Source organism: Chenopodium quinoa, unplaced genomic scaffold, assembly GCF_001683475.1.
Source record: "Chenopodium quinoa cultivar QQ74 unplaced genomic scaffold, ASM168347v1, whole genome shotgun sequence".
NCBI lineage: Eukaryota > Viridiplantae > Streptophyta > Magnoliopsida > Caryophyllales > Amaranthaceae > Chenopodium > Chenopodium quinoa.
Window position 1 is genome coordinate 3847830 of NW_018743212.1, and position 20230 is coordinate 3868059.

Consider the following 20230-nt stretch of genomic DNA (forward strand, 5'->3'; position numbering starts at 1 on the left):
TTTATTTTCTTAAATTATCTTAATTAGAGACTCAATATAGAGTTTAGGGATTGCATTGAATTACAGGTTAGGGTTTCAATTGAATTAGGGGTTTTACATTTCGAGACTTTGATGTTTCAATTCAATAGACTTTTTTTTTTTTTTTTTTTTTTTTTTTTTTTTTTTTTTGGGGTTTACCTTTTTTTTCATATGTAGAGTGTCTAATTTATCTTACCATTCTACTCTGCAATTCTGAACAAATGCAATTGTAGCATTCCACCAAAATTGGAGACATCATGGGCTACAACAGACTTTGGTAGAAAGTTTTTGGCATTGTATCATAATAGGGACTCAATTTAGAGTATACAATTGTAGCTTTTCATTTCTTTTTTATTCTTTGATTTTTTAATTAAAAATAAAAACTCTTTGTCTAAAATGTTTTATTTTAGAACTCAACTATTATTGTAAAACTATCATTTCCCCAATTAATTCCATTTGACAAATTACAATTATCACCTCTAATATGTGAAAAGTTGTCGTACACTTGTCAAAATAAAATCTTAACAAAACCAACTAACAATGTAGTAAGGTCGAATCCACAGAGAGATGACTATTCAATCTAACTTTTAAGGATTGGAGAAACTAAACAATGTCATTAAATTGGGATTGAAAGGTAGTTTAAAGTAATATAATAATACAATTAATAAAAAGGCCTAGGATTATGGTTCACCATGCTTATATTTCTAAATCTATCAAAATATCAATAATAATTCAATAAATCTAGTATCTAGAGCAATTTCTAAGCCTACTGTCGGGTCTTAACGCTCTCAATTTAACATATGCCGTATGGTCGCTAACATAATCAAAATTGCTAATTATTGTAGGTAAGCCTTTAAAAGTATGATATTTCAATTTAAACTCTTATTAACAATAATTAATCAAATGATTGATCAGGTTGCAAGATTAACAATAAAACACTATCAATTAGATAAATCAATAATTAAAATATTGGGCACATGCCTTCTGTTACCTCAAGCTGTCATTATCAGAATAAATCAGATTTGTTGGGCTTTTCTATGGGATGGTTCAGCAAGCCTTTCAAGAGCCCCCCCTATTTCTTGGGATTGGGTCTGCCGTCCCAAGAATTCAGGTGGCTTGGGGGTCAGGAATTGCAATCTCTAGAATCGAGCTACTCTTGGTAAATTTGTGTGGAAAATTGCTTGGAAGAAGGACTCTCTATGGGTAAGATGGGTGCATGTTGTGTATATCAAAGGGAAGGATTGGTGGAATTACACTCCTAGTAAAGGGGTTGGATGGGCATGGAAGAGGATATGTAAAGTGAAGGATGAAATGAAAGATGCTTTCCTGAGTGATCAATGGACAGAGGATAGCTACTGCATCTCTGAAGGGTACAACTGGTTACAGGGGTTGTTTCCTAGGGTCAATTGGACTGATTGAATTTGGAATAGGCTAAATATTCCAAAGCATTCTTTCATAGCTTGGCTTGCTATTCATGAGAGGTTGAGAACCAAGGACAAGCTCATGAAATTTGGGATCTGTGAAGATAACCTCTGCTTGCTGTGTGGAGACTGTCCTGAGGACCATAACCACCTGTTTTTTTACTGTAGCTACAGCAGGGCTTGTTTGCGCATAATCTGTCCCTGGATTGATATGCAGGTGAATAATTACACTCTTGTTTCAGCATGGAAAAGTTGAAAGAGAAGATACACTGATTCTGTGAAGAGGAAGGTGGCCCTTGCAACCTTGACTGCTATGCTGTATTACATATGGATTGCAAGGAACAAAGCATACTGGGAGCAGGCTGTCATTCATCCTAATTCTTTGTGCAAGATGATTTACAGGGATGTGCTAGACAGGAGTTAGCAACTTATCAGTAACAAATGGAAGAGAAGTCAATGTAGATGGTTGTATAGGTTGAAAGCTAGTGTAATTGTGTAATTTGCTGTTTTTTGTAGCTGTTTTGGTTTTGTAGCCTATGTTGCTTGTTTGTCTTTGTTTCTCTTTGGAGGTTGTGTGGCCTTTGGCTGTGTAGTATGGAGTTTTGAGGCTTTGTCCTCTTCTTTTGGTAATAAAATTGCTTACTTACCAAAAAAAAAAAAAATTAAAATATCAATAACATCTATCAAGATCCATTGTATAAACATGGATTCCGAAACCCTAGAAATAAACTACTCACGCATGAAATAAAACTTAAAACTAAATATAATAAAGAAAGTACAATTAAAATTAAAAAAAAATAAAATACCTTTATGAATTAAAGTAACAAACTTGAGGACAAATCCATAGAGGAATCCATGGAATTGTCCATGAGAAACTAGGGCGCGCTAGAGAGAATACTAAAACGAGCGTATAAAATTAATAAAAGGCATAAACGGCACGAGGGAAATTAATAATCCCTTGGAGTATTTATAATACCCTAAATTCTAATCTAAAAATAATTAAAGAAAATAAATAAGAAAATAGTATTTATACAACTTACAAAACCTTTCTCTCCTCTCCTCTTTCTTCTCTTCTAAACTCAACCCTCCATTGTTGATTTTGGAGAGGCTTCCATCGGTTTTAACAGGTGGAAAGCCCCAATTCTATTGTCGCTTCTTTTTTTTTTCTTTTAGGTTTACTATAATAATGCTTCCTCTTTTTGAGAGGAACTTTTCTCCCTCGAAAGAAAGGGTTTCCGATCTCCTTCGAAAGACAAGGGTTTTTCGACCTCCTTCAAAAGACAAGGTTTATCTCCTTTTTTCGAGGGAGAAATTTCTTAGTTTTGAATCCATGATAATAGATCTAATAGATTGTCGTGAAATTATTTCATTGGTGAAATTTTTTTCGAGATCGCATAGGTTATCAAGTTTTCTAATATAATTGGATGAATCAGAAGGAAAACATCCTCGTGGCTACAAAAGATCGTTAGATTGTCTCTCCAACAAGGCTGTATTTTCCAACAATATAAGCAGGAGTTGCTCCACAGTGCAATATCTACTCGACGATTGTAGTTTTTATGAAGGAATTTTTTATTTGATTCAATATCTTATATATTTGTTAAAATCAATTCTCCTTTAATTTGTAGATGTCGTATGACAATTTATTAATGAATTAATTTTACTATTCAAAAAAAAATAGTATTTACATAGGTTGCAATAGTATTGGATGATAGAAAATGACGAGGCATGAAGACAAAGCTGCTCGAGGCTTCAAGGGCTGCTCGACCAGACCTGTGGGCGCAGGCCTAGCTGCGGCCTGGCAGTAGCAGCGGCTAGTGTCAAGTGGTCGCGTGACAGGGGCGCAGCTAGCCCTGCGGTGCTATACTTCGTCGCTGATTGCATTTCTCGGATTGAAATAGCCATATCGTTTGTTTAAGGAGGCTTCTTGGGGAGTGTGACCTATCGTTGGAAAGCTCTTCAAGTCTAGTTTCCAACGTAACTCGAATAAATATAGTATTTACATAGGTTGCAATAGTATTGGATGATAGAAGATGACGAGGCATGAAGAACTATTCAAAAAAAAAAAATATAGTATTTACATAAGTTGCAATAGTATTGGATGATAGAAGATGACAAGGCATGAAGACAAAGCTGTTCGAGGCTTCAAGGGCTGCTCGACCAGACCTGTGGGCGCAGGCCTAGCTGCGGCCTGGCAGTAGCAGCGGCTAGTGTCAAGTGGTCGCGTGACAGGGGCGCAGCTAGCCCTGCGGTGCTATACTTCGTCGCTGATTGCATTTCTCGGATTGAAATAGCCATATCGTTTGTTTAAGGAGGCTTCTTGGGGAGTGTGACCTATCGTTGGAAAGCTCTTCAAGTCTAGTTTCCAACGTAACTCGAATAAATATAGTATTTACATAGGTTGCAATAGTATTGGATGATAGAAGATGACGAGGCATGAAGAACTATTCAAAAAAAATAAAATATAGTATTTACATAAGTTGCAATAGTATTGGATGATAGAAGATGACGAGGCATGAAGACAAAGCTGCTCGAGGCTTCAAGGGCTGCTCGACCAGACCTGTGGGCGCAGGCCTAGCTGCGGCCTGGCAGTAGCTGCGGCTAGTGTCAAGTGGTCGCGTGACAGGGGCGCAGCTAGCCCTGCGGTGCTATACTTCGTCGCTGTGCATTTCTCGGATTGAAATAGCCATATCGTTTGTTTAAGGAGGCTTCTTGGGGAGTGTGACCTATCGTTGGAAAGATCTTCAAGTCTAGTTTCCAACGTAACTCGAATAAATCCAATCCAATCTCTAGAAATCAAGTTATGATCAAAAGAATGGACAAGGGTCAATTTTTTCACTTCGTAAAACATCGTTTGACTTCATTTCTAATTCAAATTCATTTCCGAAAGATGCATAAAAACCTTGTGGAAGCTATTTTCCTCATGCATAAAATCCTCAAATCAACATCCACGAAGATAGACTCTTCGATCAATGAACTCGATCAAACGACCTTACATCCAAATATCACCCGAATTAACTCTAAATACTTCGAAAACATCCAAATGATTATGAAATCACTTGAAACATTAAAAAGCACAAACGAAGCGTAATAGAGTACAAAATGGACAACTTATGCTAATATAACCTAAAAAGCGACTAAAAGACCTAAACAACAACTATGAAAGTAGCATAAACATGCCTATAAATCCTATTTAAATGTGATTCATCAATATGTAGCAACTTTTATTTTGAATCTATGAAATTGCAATTAACCCCTCTAAAATTCAATAATCAATTGTTTTCCTTGATAATTTTTTTTTTATTAATTTTTCTTTTAGTTAATCGATTGTAATATTTACCTCAAATCAAATTGTCTCTTATGTTTTGAGAGGTCTAATTTTAAAAATTAGCACAGGGCCTCCTAAAAAATTGAGACGACATTGTGTAAACCGTTAATGGATCATTATATTAAAAATTGAACTAACCAAAAGCAACCAGGAATAAGATACTTAATCCACTAAGGTTACACTAATCTAATGATCTATATATGAGATCGCGGACTACATATGGTCTTGAACCATCTAGAATTAAAGGATCGATGAAGGTATGAAATTGAGCCATGAGACCAATTTCACCCATATTAGCCTCTGTTCAGATCTTTTATGACATATTATTATTTGCAATTCAAATGACACAAATACAAGAATTCAATTGACTCCAAACAAATTATTGCCCCATATTAGCTTTATAATGCACACATAAAAAACTATTATCATGATCACTTTATGAAAAATCAAAATTACACAACCTAATTTGATCATATATAATTATCTTATTAGGCGTGAGGTTCAAATACTTATATTATTATTTAACAATAAATAAAGTGATCAAAATAAACCAATAATAATATGTAATACTTCATAATAAATAACCATCAAAGCAACCACAATAATCAAGGTATTAAAAGAATATAGTTAAATGCTCAAAATTCTACAAGAGAATACATACTTTGATTGCCTGATTTGAAGTCTACATCATCATCAAACAAACATTAGTAACTTCTAAGTACAAAAATGCAATTTAACAACCTAAGAAATAATGAAATTAAATCAGAAGGTAATATATGCAATCCTTGGAAATTGTATCTTTTTATCATCGTTTTTTTTTTTTTTGTTTTTTTTGTTTTTTTTTTTTACTTTACAGTGAGAACCAAAAACAAAACAAACCAAACAAACAAACGACCAAAAAAAAAAAAAATGTCGACGACGAGCTTGTCCAGCTAACCAATGCGCAGGAGAAACCCGCAATCGGGGTACCTTCACAATTCGACAAGGAGCAAACGAATGAACCAAACCTCGGAGTTCCTGTATAATCCACAACAGTGGTAATTCGTCACGATGTTGCTTCCCCAGAAGAAGACACATAATGGCCGAGGCAGAGTAAATAAGGACCCGACTGAAACCCCTGCGGTGAGCGCTACGTAAACCCCAATAACAAGCCTGTAACTCAGCATGCAGAGGTGAAACCCCATAAGATGCTCGAGCGCCACCACCATAAACCTCCGAAGAATCTAAACTACGAAAAACCCAACCGGCTCCGGACGTATTATCACTGGCCAACCAGGAACCATCCGTAACCATACAGACATCCAATGCACATGAGGAATCCCCTTTGAGAACCAGAAAGAACAGTCTATGGTAGTTGAAACCGGTCTACGAAGCAGAAAAGAGCTATTCCTCTGGAAATCTCGAGCTAAATGACACCGTGAGCTCCAAATACAGGAAAGGGAAAGCACTAAAGTTGGAGACACCTATAACTGTCTAAACCTGCAATCATTTCTGGTAAGCCAAATCGCCTAAGCAAAGAAACAAAGGGAAACAAACCCTCCCAATTCCGAGTAGCCCTGAACAAGGACAACAAGTCCGTCACCCAACGAACAAAAGGCTGATCACAAAGATGCTGCCGCTGGAAACCCATCGGGCCGCAAACCCAAAGATGCTGAACAAAGTCACAATTCCGGAAAATGTGATCAACCGTCTCCTCCTCCTGATGACAAAAGGAACATAACGGATCCACTGACAAGCCACGCAATCTAAGGACGGAGGCCACAGGCAAAGCATTGTGAAGCACCTTCCACCCAAACACTTTCCATTTAGGCAAAATTGGCAAACCACAGAAGAACTTCCACCATTGCAGAAGAACCATATCCAAAGAGGGAACATGCAACCCCTGCATAAACAAAGACGAATAGGCAGATTTTGTTGAGAATTCTCTGTCCTTGGTGAACTTCCAGTAAACAAAATAATCTTTTTATCATCGTTGTATTATATGAGTTGGACCTTGAAATGTTTAGGAGAAAAAGAGTGCTAATTCGAAGCAAAGGATTTCATTTCTTATGATTATGAGGTCAATTGTTAAAGATTTGCAATTGTAGAATTCATGATCTAGGTTACGAAATAACTTGCTTGTGGTACTGTTGGTTATCAGAGTTGATGAAGACTTTGTAGTTTGTAATGTAGTCAATAAGTGCTAATCTCGTTCTCATAGTATTGGGGTTGTTCTTAGGGTAAGCTAAGGTTGTACCAATATTTAACTAAACATAAGGATGGGAAAACTTGTTCTTACAATCTATTCAAAGATTGAGAAGTGTCAATGATGATGCAAAATTGTATGGCTATAGCATAATAATCATCCATTGAATATAATTTCTAATTTCAGTTGTTAATATTTTAATTACTTAACTTTCCTTTTAGTTATATTAGTAGTTAAGATTTGATAGTTAAACACCTACCCAATTCTTGTTACTAATTATGTGAAACCTCGTTAACTATTTATACTATTCTTAGATTCAATTTCTTCATGAAATCGATTCTTAAGTTCCTTAACTATTTGTTAGAGTAGAATAGGTTTGATTTTGTTTGCACTTTGGCAATACACCATGCACGAATTGTATACCTATTTTCAAAATTGATTAAATTTTATTCTATCAGGAAAAACCTAAAGGGAAGAAATAAAAGTGAGCAATAGCATATCTTATCCTGCCATATTGATAGTAAACATGAAGGTTGCAAGAGAGAACTCTAGCTTATATGGAGGTATCGGGTACGTCACCAAACCTCACTCTACACATAAACATGTGGAAGATTACCTTATATATTTGACATTAAAACACATTTTCACGTTAACTTATATGTCACGTGGCTATGCTATTATTCAAAATTACTAGGACCTTTTGTCCATTACGTCAAATCTTCAATTACAGAGTATACACATAAATATATTTGAGATAAATCCAAGTTTGAGATAAACCTTTAAACGTATCTTCATCGACCCACCAACTATGAACTCCCTATAAACTACAACCCATTTTGACCCACAAAACCAAGATGGTCCATTTATGACACAACCCTCTACTGGCACCGATACTGACCTCACCCACACCAAGAAATCTAGAATATGTAAACTGTTGGAAATCTGGGATATACTTTTGAATTTTATTTACATAGCAGATGATGAAGGCCACAGAAACCTCATGACACCAAGAATGTGTAATAACGGTATGATTATGCTTTATGCATATATCCTCCACTCAAAACTGACTTATGAAAAAGTAAAAAACAATAAGAAAACCATTCAATCAATTACGGCACTCTCAATCTGTATTTTTCTCAAGAATAGCAAAACTGATAGTACAATTCAAATCAATCCAGCGAAAAAAGGAAAAAAAAAGAAAATAAAAACAACTTTTTATGAAGATATCTTTAAAGCATTATTACTGTTTCAAACTACAAAGAACTCAAACTTCACCTATAAGATGGCAGAGACTGACTTTCAAACTGCAATCTCGATACCTTTCTCAGCTATACTAAAAGATAGAAAACTGTATCCCGTTCCTTGCGGCAAACAAATTGTATTCTTCAATAGTACTTTCTTTCTTACTGCGACCATGCTCACCTTCAACATGGCAGGAAGAAAGGTCGCCAGCTTTCTGTTCATCTGACAACTGAACACTGTTTCTGTAAGTAGGGAGAGCAGCCGTAGGACCACCAAATTGGAAAAGGGAGAAGCCCGAATTTCTTGCATTCGATTGAGTCAAGTTTCGTGAGCCTCCCTTTGAAGGTGCATCTCCTGGATGCTGTCTAATGACAACATTCTCTCTCCTTGATTCACCAGAGGTGTCTCGCACCCCATGTACTTCAGGGGCATTGGTTTTCTCTTGTTGGTTCAAAATATTAGCTGTATGAACTGGCTGGTAGACAGGGATCTGATGGCTGTTCATGAAAGGAGATGCTACATGCTGCACTTGACTGTACGGCATGCAGAAGTGCGAGTCCCCATTCAGACCATAGCCTATGGGGCTAGTCATGAGGTAATGGTTCGGTTGGGGGTATGCCATCATCCCATTAGCCGAAGCTGCTGACCAAGGAACTGAATTTTGATGGTAGTAACCCACGGTAGATGGAGCTTGGAAAACAGGAAAGGAAATGCTTGGATTGTGGATTGATGGAAGCAAACCTTGTTGAACGGGTGCTAAGCCATTGACAAGCTTCCCGTTCTCCACATCCTGTGTGGATGTTTTTGTGGGGGAGTTCCAAGGATAATGATTACCAACACACTCAGACGAAAAACTTGATGATTGTGTCAAGTGGATAGCTTCTTGCTCTATCTTCTGGTTTTTGTCTTTACCAGCATCATGAATTTCAGATAAGCCATCAACACAAACTGAAATATCTCTTCCTTCTGATTGTTCACTACTATCTTCCGAATCTGTTATTGAAGACGACTCCACATTTTGGTGGTTTGAGGATGGTGTATTACTATCTCCCTCACTTTGGCAAGATGAGAAATTATCAGAACTTGAGCTGCTGCTGGCAGAAAAATCAGATACCCTATTAAGGTTATTGCTAGTCATCAAACAAGAATCATTTTCCTCTTCAGCTGCATCCTTAGGGTGGTACAAGGCTTCTGTTTGACTTCCTTTCTGGGCGCTTCTCTCCACCCTTGATGTAGACTCATTTTCTTCTGTCTTGAAATCACATGATCTCAAGGTAACATCAGAGTCAGAATTACTACGCGGACACCTCTTCTGTGGTTCTACAGGTTCCCAGACTTTCTTGGTGTGAGGTGAATCTCTGCCAGGAACACTACTATAACTTGAGATCTTGCTCCTAGTTCTTCCACAATTATCACGCGCGTAATCCGTTTGACTAAATTTGTTGATTCGATGAACTGGCTTTGCCACATCAGATGCTATTTCTGTCTTTGTAATAGATCTGCTCTCCCGATTAAATCGTGTTCCAGACATGTGTGGCTCAACCTTTTCCCTATAGTCATTCGGTTGGTTACAACCACAAGAATGCAGGTCACTCCTGTCAGTCATCCTGACGTTGGAACACTGAACCTTGTGCCTTAACCTCTGACTATTACTTTTAGCAGTGAACTTCAGAGGACTAGCTCTGGACTGCCTAGTAAAATAATTAGCTCCTTTTGTAAAATTTTCAGAAGGGTCGTCATAATATCTAGACTCAGATTCATGTACCACGGCCCCATTATCCAAACTCCGTCGTCTGTCCGACCATTTCCCAGAAGACTCTTGCAGAAATTCCCTGTGAGCTTTCAATTTCCAACGTGAACCCTTTATACTATCAATTGAGAATGAACCATTTTCCTCTTTGACATCAGCTAGATCTCCATCAATACCATCCAAATTATTGTGAAGAAAATCAGAAGCAGTATAATCATTCGAGGACGACTCATCAAGAAATTCAGGAGAGGCAGACTCAGAAACGTTGGTATCACCATTTTCACTCACTGAGTCTCTAATGCTATTAGTGGCTTCCTCATCAATGCATGATGACAGAGTTTCCTCAGAAATCTCAGGAGCAATAGGAGTTTCACTTGATTGACTACATTTTTTATCTTTATCCTTGTCTCTCAATCTCTCCCTTCTACGCAGCTTCTTCTCTCTTTCTTTGTTTCTTTTCCTCTCCTTGCGTGCTTCCTCTTCACGCTTTTCCTTCTCTTCTTCTTCAAGAAGCTTCGTCTGTACACAAACTAGGGAATCAGAAACAGCCTAGAAACTAGGCATAGCTGGGTATATGTCTATATAGCCCTCTTCTTTTCTTCATCACTTGAAATCACAAAATACAGAAAGTAGATATTACAAACAAGTATACAAACCTGCTTTTCCAGTGTAATTATTTCTTTGCAAGCAACATGTATACGTTCCTCAAGCAATTTCAACGCAAGACAGACAAATATGCTGTGTGCATTTTGGCGGGCAGTACCCTCCCTAAAAGCTTTTTCAACCTGAAACAATATTATTGCAAATTAAAAGATGGTTTCCATGAAAACATACTTCACATCAAGCAATAGTGTGAGCCTCAAATCTATTGACAAAGACTAAAAGGAAGCAACATAGCAACGAGGACTAAAAGACAAAGTGACCAAGTGTACAACAATCAGCAGATATTCCCCTGTGGAAAATTCAACATAACCTACTACTAACTGAAAATTCTAATTTAATCTCATCTGCCATCTCCAAAATAACATCCTAGCCTACTTTTGTCAATTTGTAGTAGCAAACTTAAGTGAGGATTTCCTATATTTCTCCTCAATAAGATAGGGATTAATAAATTTAGAGACAAAGGCAATATAATCTGAACCCTCCTCAAAATCTACTGATCTCGTACTCTCCTAAACTTTTACCCGATCCTTTCTTGTGAACCTCCTCCATAACCCATCTCACCTCTTCTCTGCTCCCATCTTCTCATCCTTCAGGACTTGATTGGTTAGAATTCACCATTGAGGTTCCAAATATTAAAGTTCTATATTCAATTTGACCTTGAAAACAGTCAATCGATCTTAACCTTTGTGGCAATTGATTTGTAAAACCCTCAATTATTTTTAAAGGACATGCTTCCTTCATTTCTCTCCAATCTCTTGATCATGGATGGTGTTAGCGAAGCCTATAAGGAGTTTCAGGATAGTCCAATTTTAGTGGTAATGAATGATGAGAAAGGCGTTCAGGATGTTCTTTGTACCCTTATAAAAGGAAGAGACGTATCAGTGCTTCTACTTAGTGGGGAGAATAGGTGGAGTCACACCTAGAACATCAGTAATATTCTTCTCATTTAACATGACACGGGATAAACTTAGTCTTAAGAAGTGCTTGCTTGGTCAATTAGCTAGCCTTCAAATGCCAAGATCATTCAGATTTTTTTAGAGTTAACAGCAAGGGCAATTCTGTTTAGAAATGTCAGTTAAAAATGCAACTATATACTACAACGTAATTCAAAGTTTACTCTTGGTGGGCAAAAGCATCTAAATCCAGGATGACTTTTTTTATTAAGTGAAGTCGGCTACTTGGTGTTTCTGTTGTTCACCTTTGGCTGAGCTAAAGACCGAGCAGGGCATGAACTTGGAGACTACAATGACTGGTGATAATGGGCAATGAAGGCATAAAAGGAAGGGGAGCAGAAAGGGATAGGAATAGGAAGATTAGGCAATGGATAAATTAAGCAAATATTGTAAAAAGACTAAAACTAAGAGCAATTCATGAAAATCACATTCTCTCTCTTTAAAAATGGTAATAAAATTCCAGGTGGTTTTTTATCTCTTTTTTTCCGTGTTTAGAGGTAATTATAAAACTAACTTGCTCACTTTGCTTAAGAATCTTAGAGATAGAAATGGTCATCATAAAAATCCACAAGACAAGGTGACACTAATAAAATGTTGCAACTAAAATTTCAGTGGTGCCACAAATGACAATATGCTGATACTTGCAAATGCTAACATCTCTAAAAAAAAAACAAGTGCAAATGCATCAATAGTCTCAACAGATCATGTGTACAAGTAACAAGCTACCAATGTTGAGAAAATAAGTAGATAAGAAAATAGAACATGCCTGTTCCTTGAAAATGACAGTAGCAGCATCAAGAAGAAACTCTCGTGCAAGTTCAGGGCTCTTTGCGTGCTTCTGTGGACGAGAACATTCACCATCCAAATCATTTCCATCCTTGTCCATGGAATCATCATCCTGAGTTTAGACACGAAAGTACATGCCATGCTCCTTTTAGAATTAGGTCATCAAAAACAAAGTTAAGATGGATAAATATGTTAATGATTTATAAATAAGGTGTTCTCTTCTTTTAGAACTGTTGGAGGGTAAAGGAAGTAAATAAACCATCCCTACACAAATGCATATAACATCAACATATTAAAATCCCCCATGTAGGTTTTTTCTTTTAAAATCAGTCAGAAGGTAAGAGGGATAGAGGAGCTAATACAACACAAATGCACCAACACATCAAGATCCTTTAAGTAGAATTACAAGCAGAAGACAGAACATACTTCCTCTTCTTCAGCTTCTTCTGCATGCTCAAAAAATCTTCTTATGCTTTCCCCATGAGTGATGGTTACATAGCCATCTCCAACAGCCAGCCTGCAATGAACACACGGCCTTCCCTTCAACGCATGAGCTTTCACAGAAAACTCAGAACAACGGCCATCAAGTTTCCACGCCCTCAAGGTGATGTAGCAGGCATTCAGACCATCAAGATCTAGTCCATTTACTTCAACACTTCCATTCATCCCAACATTTTCAAAATCCAAAATATCAGATTTTCCTTCCCCAGTACCCACTGCCCATTCAAAGTGATGATACGTTCCAATGGAATCGATGAAGGTCTGGTGCCAATCAGCAAGGATTGTGTCATTAGATACCTGATATTTTCAAAGTAGAAAGCATGTTAGCTGTTTACAAACTTAAAAATCTGCACAAGAAAGGAACAAAAGAAGACATCTGAGAAGGATCGTCATTGGCTACAGCTTGCTATAAACAACTACCCTATCTAGTATTCCAAAGGGCAAAAAAGAAGACAGAAGAGAGCATGGGCAGTGGGAATCTGGTCATAAACAGCTCAGTTGCTAAGGTGGATTTGGAGGTGAGAATACCTCATACTGGAAAGCAGTATCTGCAACACAAAACCAACTTGTACACCGAGGTTCTCTTCGAGTGCGTTTCAATTCCTTCAGCTCCTTAAACTCGCGAAGGACATTCCTTCTGCAATCTCTACAAAATCTCTTGTGATCAAACCTGTGACATTAAATTGAGCTCTTTAACAAAAAGTAAAACAAATAAATAAAATTAAAAAAAATTATCACAAAAAAAAAAAAAAAAAAAAAAAAAAAGCTAGGCATTGAAATGCTACAGAGTGACTAAAATTTTTAATCCAGCTTACAGATGAATATGATTCCATAAAGGAATCTTTATCTACAAACAATTCAATTCATTTTACTCAAGAGAAGCATAGTCAAGACCCCCTAGATTCACGAACTTACTACCATTAATGGCTCTATAAACATAGAAAAGGCACTTGAAATACTTCAGCAAAAGAACATACATACATAGACACTTTTGGTTGCTTAGACGGAAAGAAATCAGTTGTAATATACGATGACACTTTGTGAAAGATACATTATGCCTACCCTTTCTAGACAAAATTGCAAACTAGTGTCACAGTCCTTATTCATCTATTAAAAAGACAAAAGCCTTCCTTAAAAATGCAGTCTAACTGATCTAACGCACCCTGACTGATCTTTTCAAAGTAATCTGTAAGACATAGCCCAATTCTATCACAGTAACATCCTAATTGGATACATAAACCCAAAGAAAGCTCGTCTTAGATACCAAAAAATATTAACCTACAAGAAGGATAGTTGGCAATGGTGGCCAAAATATAACCAACATAGCATAAGCTAAAGATACAGAATAATCACAATCATGATACTTTTGCTATCAGATGACAGAGGTAGCAAAAAAGACGTCAATATCCATCAACAGAAGACAGCTTACTGTAGCTAACTCCTAATTTTTTTTAAAATTACCAATCAATAAACAGTTAAACACACTGATATTCTTCATAAAAAAAAATAGATCATTTGCAGACATGCAAAGTTAATGCTTCTAAAACATTTCTAATCACCTTGTTCAATTGAGTATCTTCTATAACACTTGCAAAAGTCACAGGACCCACAATCATCATTTTCATTCAAGCTTGAGCCCAAATTTTGATGAGGTTGAATCCATTATTCCATTTTATCTTAACAAAATTTCCTTCAGCTAATTGGCCTACTACAGACCCAATAGAGGGCTACCAGGTCATCAGTTATTTATTCTTAAATGGAAAAAAAGGAAAAATAATTGAAAACAAGGGGGGTCATTGTCACATTATATATCTTATCTTATTTACCCCCAAAAGATAATAATACTTAGTACCACAGCATGGGAAGATATGTTTTGATGTCACACAATATAAATTAGTCCAGCCAAATCTGATATTATCATCACTGTTCTATTTAATCACATAGAACTCAAACACCTCTTGCAAGCAAATTTTGATGCACGAACTCTTGTGAAATTCACAAAACTAGAAAAACACTGACATAACTTTTGAAAATAATCCAACATTGTTTCTGAGCAACCAAGGCAAACAACAGTGGTTTCAAGCCACACGATTAAGCACTTACATCAGCACTCAGCTATGTACAGATGTATATAATGAACAAGGTTGAATATTAAATCTGGAAATGTTGCAAAATGCATCACAGATTATGAATACATCTTTTAAAGGTTTATTCTAAGCACTGCATTGAGCATTACATAATAGTGAATGAAAAGTTACTTAACTGGCCACCAAAACATTTAATGCTGCAACAAAAATAAGTATATGTTTGAAATTAAACATACACTCCGTAGTACGTAACTTAGTAACTTGTATATAAGGTAATTTACCTTTGTAGCTTGTAAATAGAATGAATATAAGGTAAGTTAACCATGGCAAATGGGCATTTTAACTCTATTACAAATCATAACAAAGGAGGTGTTGAGAGATACAGAGACACCAAACAAGTACTGCCGCTTTTGAGTTAATGAGGGCAAATCTTCTAGTCCTTAAGACAAGCAATTATTGACTAAAGGAAAGAATTTAAAGAGTTTGAGTCATCTTATCCACTAAAGATGCGCAATAAATGGCTTATTAGATAAGAAAAAGGTAAGCGACTAATGTACAATGATCTTATTTCCAAAAGTGCAAGGCATAATCGAAATAGGATATCAAAAAAGAGCCGCCCAAAACAATTGGTTGGGACCCATTCTAGTAGTGGTCAAGACCTTGTTTTGACCTTCAACTTATGGTCAAACTCACACTTACCAAGACTGTGAAATACAAAAAACAATCCCATTATATCGCATCATTTTGGGATGTGAAACATTGGTAAATTAGAAAACACACTTCAAAGTTCAAACACATACTAGTAAATGGGTAACATAATACATTCAATGCTGCATCAAAAATAAATATTTCTTCCATTCTTTTTTAAATTTCCACATTAAGTGTTTCATGCTGGCCAATGCACTTCTTGTACCACTAATATCTCTAATATTATATTAGCAAATGCTATAAAAAGTCAATATTTCAAAAGTATATATCGAGAAGAATCTAACAAGATCTTGCGTGATTATATTTTCTTAATGTATATAATCACAAAATACGGTCAAATGAGAGTATGTGAAAAATGTGAAATTCCAAACACGACGATAAAAAAAAATGAAGTACATTATTGAAATTAGGCATACACTCTGCATTAGTTTACTTATTAGCTTGTGTAAAAAGAAAAAAAAAAATAGATAATTTCTAATCATAGCTTGTGTAAACAAATATTAGGTATTTTCTTTCTATTACAAGTCAGAAAAAAGAACAAGTAGTGCCTCTTTTGAGTTAATAGAGGATGAATATTCTAATCCTTGAAATGAGCAATTATTGACTAAAAGAAAGAATGTAAGGTTTTTGAGTCACTTTATGCCCTAAATATGCACAATAAATGGCTTATCAGATACTTTGGTAAAGTATGTTACTGATTTACAACAATCTTTATTCCCTATAGGCATGCCATACTGGAAAATAAGATATGAAAAAGGAGCTTCCTGAGACTATTGGTTGGGACCTTCCTAGTATAAAGGCATTGTTTTGACCTTCAACTTAGTTAAGCTCAAACTCACACTTACCAAGTCTATGAAATATATCACATGATTCAAATCAGTTCAAAATGTGAAATATTTGTACTTTGGTAGATTTAGAAACACACTTCAAAGTTCAAAAACATACCAGTAAATGGGTAACTTAATACAATTAATGCTGCTACAAAAATAAATACTTCCTCCGTTCTTTTTTAATTGCAATGTTAGGAGTTTCACAATTGTCAATGTATACCATTAACATCTCTAATTTCACTTAAGTAAAAAATTTTAAATTAATATGTTGAAAGAAAATATTGAGTGAAATTTAACAAGGTCACACATAATTATAGTTTTCATAATATATATATATATATATATATCACAACATACTGTCGAATGAATATATATGACAATAGGAAATAATGCGAGGTTTTTCGAGTAATCTTAACTAAAGATGCGCAATAAATGGCTTATAAGATATTTAGATAAGGTAAGTTAAAAATCCACAATAATTTATTTCCAAAAGGGTATGGCATACTGAATATATGATATCAAAAAAGAGCTTCCCGAAACTATTGGTTGGGACCTTTCTAGTGATCAAGCCCTTGTTTTGACCTTCAACTTAGATATGCTCAAACTCACACTCACTAAGCCTATGAATTATCCAAAACAATCCCATTATATCACATAATTTTGTGATGTGAAATATTGTTAGATTTAGATATACAATCTAAAGTTCAAAAACATACCGGAACACGAGTCTTTCAATGAAATCTTCTTCTTTCATCCTCAAAAGAGAATGGCGCGTCTCTTCTCCAAGTGCTGACCAAAAATCTACCAATGTGTCACAAGATAGTCTAGCAGTATGCAGAGCACATGTATCCCTAGTTCCATGTCCTCTCCCGTAACTTGGTATTCCCTGGCTTATCCAACCCCGACCACCTCCACCACAAGCATCAGGGTAAAGCAATTCACGTTCTCGCTCCCTCGCACGTGCACTATCAAAAACCTGATAAAGATCAGGAAATTAAATCTCCAAGATATGTGAAAGAGGATTAACAGGGAAAATTACTATGTTCACTGAAATAAATCAAGCAAACTATAGAAGACTCACATTCTGGAGCCCCTTAAGAGATTTTGAATATAAATAGCAATCTAAAAGCGTAAGCGACCCATCTCTAGTGGTGATTAGACCTCCCCATGGGTGGACAGAGGGGTCTTGAGATTCGTCCTGACAGATTGGTGTAGTGCCCCTCCCGCCGAGCAATTGATCTTTTGAAATCCCAAGCCTACTGCAAGGAAGCTGACCACCTGCTCCTTCATGTTGCAATGACTTCCCATACAAAACAATTTGCGCATGACCTTCAAGCAACAACCCATTGCATCTGGAGCAGTACAAGTTTTTCCTAGCTTGCTCGAATAGAGTTTGCTTTTCGAGCCTCAAGAGATCCTGCCGAGCTTGCGGAGAGAGCTCACTCCAAAACTACATCACAAGAAAAAACATATAAGCCATTATGCAACTGCGAATTAAACATCTAAGCATGTAAACCAAAACCCAAGCCATTAACCTAAACCCTATCATAAGGCTGCCACCTATAGAAAAAGGGTTGAATAAATAGGTCAAATTCACACAATCCTACTCCATTGCAAGGCTCTTTCTGAATTAGCACTGCATTATAAAAGCCTCAACTAGCATTCCACTTCACAACAAATGGACGGTAAACGACAATTGAATTCGGCATTTCTACTCCATTATAAACCTATACTGCTACATAGTTTATCAAACAATAACACACATTCTCCGCCATGATAAAGAAACACCACCTCAAACTGCAATTCAATATCGATATCGATATAGATGTATCGATATCAGATACCCAGCAACGAAATAACATCGAAAACTAATGCTAACAATCAAGCTCGAAACTGAAAACATAAAACATCTCAGTCATCACACATTCACACGGATAACAATTCCTAAACCTGAATTGAAAACTACCCAAAATGAAAAATACAACCAAACAATAAATTACTCAAAAAAATGGATCTAAATTCTCAAAAGTAAAAAACACTCAAAATTATCAATGACAAAATCACAACACTCATTTAAAAATTACCTTCAAATTTATATCATCAGTTTCAATACTAAGATCCAGTTTAAGTAAACCCCATTTCATCAAATTTCAATAATTATCACCAAAAATTAAGATTAAAATAAAAGAAGGTAAATTTTACCTTCTGGAGCTGATTGTAGTTAATATCATCGCGATGTTTGGACCAAAATCCATTACAAGATGAAATTGATCCATTATTATTAATCGATAACGAATAATACGACGAATTCGCATTGCTTAACGATTGATCATTTCGTTGCGCAGCAGCTAATCCTGGCATCCTCAAATATATTTTTTAAAATTTTCTCAATTCAAAATTAGTATAATTATTATCTACAACAACCCAGATTTTTCTTCATCAAACAACCCATCAAAATCCAATACAATCAAAAACCCCTAAAAACTTAAAATCCAAAAAAAAAAAATTGGATCAATCAATCAATCCAAAATTTTCCGATTCTCAAAATAAAATCACCAAATATATAAATCAAAATGAATCGATAATTATTGGGAAAAATTAAAATTAAAATTAAAAAAAGGGATTAAGATTTAGAATTCAAAATGATTAATTAAAATCAAATGAATGGAAAATCGATTGATGATTAAGAAAAGAGGAGAGAGAAAATGAGAAAGAGGGGGCCGGGGTGACGAAGCGAACGTAGGGGTTTTTGTTTCGGTGATGAGATTTGGGTGTTGTTGATGTTTGTATAATTTTATTTTTCTCTCTCTAAAAAATGTTTATAATGTTTTATGTAAATGTAATTATGTAATTTGTTGAAGAAATTAAATATAAATAAGTAGAGAGAGAAAGAAGGAAAAAGAAGGAGAATTTGACGAACCAAAATCTACGCGGTAAAAAAATAATGAAATGAAATGAAAATAAATAAAGTATAAAAAAATAGGTGTACATCTATATATGCAAGTTTTAAATATTGTAATTTTTTATACTAAAATGGAAAGATAATAAAGGGGTTAAAAATGGTGAATGAACTTAGGTTGGGTGTGGTGTGATGTGGTGTGGTGGCATCACCATGCCACATTATGTCGTTACTATTTTCTAAGGTGTAGCATGAACCCAAAATTTTTTTTTAACTTTTTTCTTTTTTTTTTCTAGTGGAGTTTTACAATGAAATATTTATTTGTTTGAATAATCGGACGACGATTTTAGTGAAAATCAAATAGGGTATATTTTGTTTAAATTATTTTTATTTATTTTAGGTCTAATAAATACAGTTAATTTTAGATAAAATAAATTCAAGAATAATAAGTTTGGATTAAAATTACTCAAGTTACTAAAATAAGCTTTTAATAAAGCCTCATAAGTTCAAATAAGATGAAATCAAGTCAATGGACACACACCCATATAGTTGTTAGTTATATTTGGTTATAATTATATTAGTAACTATGCGTACAAAGTATAGTTTGTTAATATCATATAATTTCTTTCTTAGTTACGTGTCATAAGGTTGTGTTGCAAGTAAAAAAAAATGGAAAAAGTACTACTATATAAGTAAATAGAGAGAAAAAGTGGAGTATTAATTAACAATAAACAATGTGTTGTGATTTACTCTGATTTCCTAAACAATTTGGTGGGATGTACTCTGATTTCTTTCCATTTTGTAGCGATTTGTTTCAGTTTTTATGTATGAACAAAATCAATGAGATTTCATTTTACTTTTG

At 35.4% G+C, this 20230-nt stretch overlaps 1 protein-coding gene across 1 annotated transcript; it reads right to left on the bottom strand.

Annotated features, from left to right (window-relative positions):
- Nucleotides 1-8028: 8028 nt before the first annotated feature.
- Nucleotides 8029-19921, bottom strand: LOC110734483. Its single transcript, XM_021914646.1, has 8 exons — nucleotides 18672-19921; nucleotides 17551-17919; nucleotides 17186-17445; nucleotides 13373-13514; nucleotides 12770-13141; nucleotides 12324-12455; nucleotides 10598-10726; nucleotides 8029-10460 (listed from the first exon to the last, which is right to left on the bottom strand). The coding sequence occupies exons 1-8, from the start codon at nucleotides 18828-18830 to the stop codon at nucleotides 8283-8285; spliced, it is 3741 nt and encodes a 1246-aa protein (XP_021770338.1). The 5' UTR covers nucleotides 18831-19921; the 3' UTR covers nucleotides 8029-8282.
- Between the last annotated feature and the right edge of the window lie 309 nt (nucleotides 19922-20230).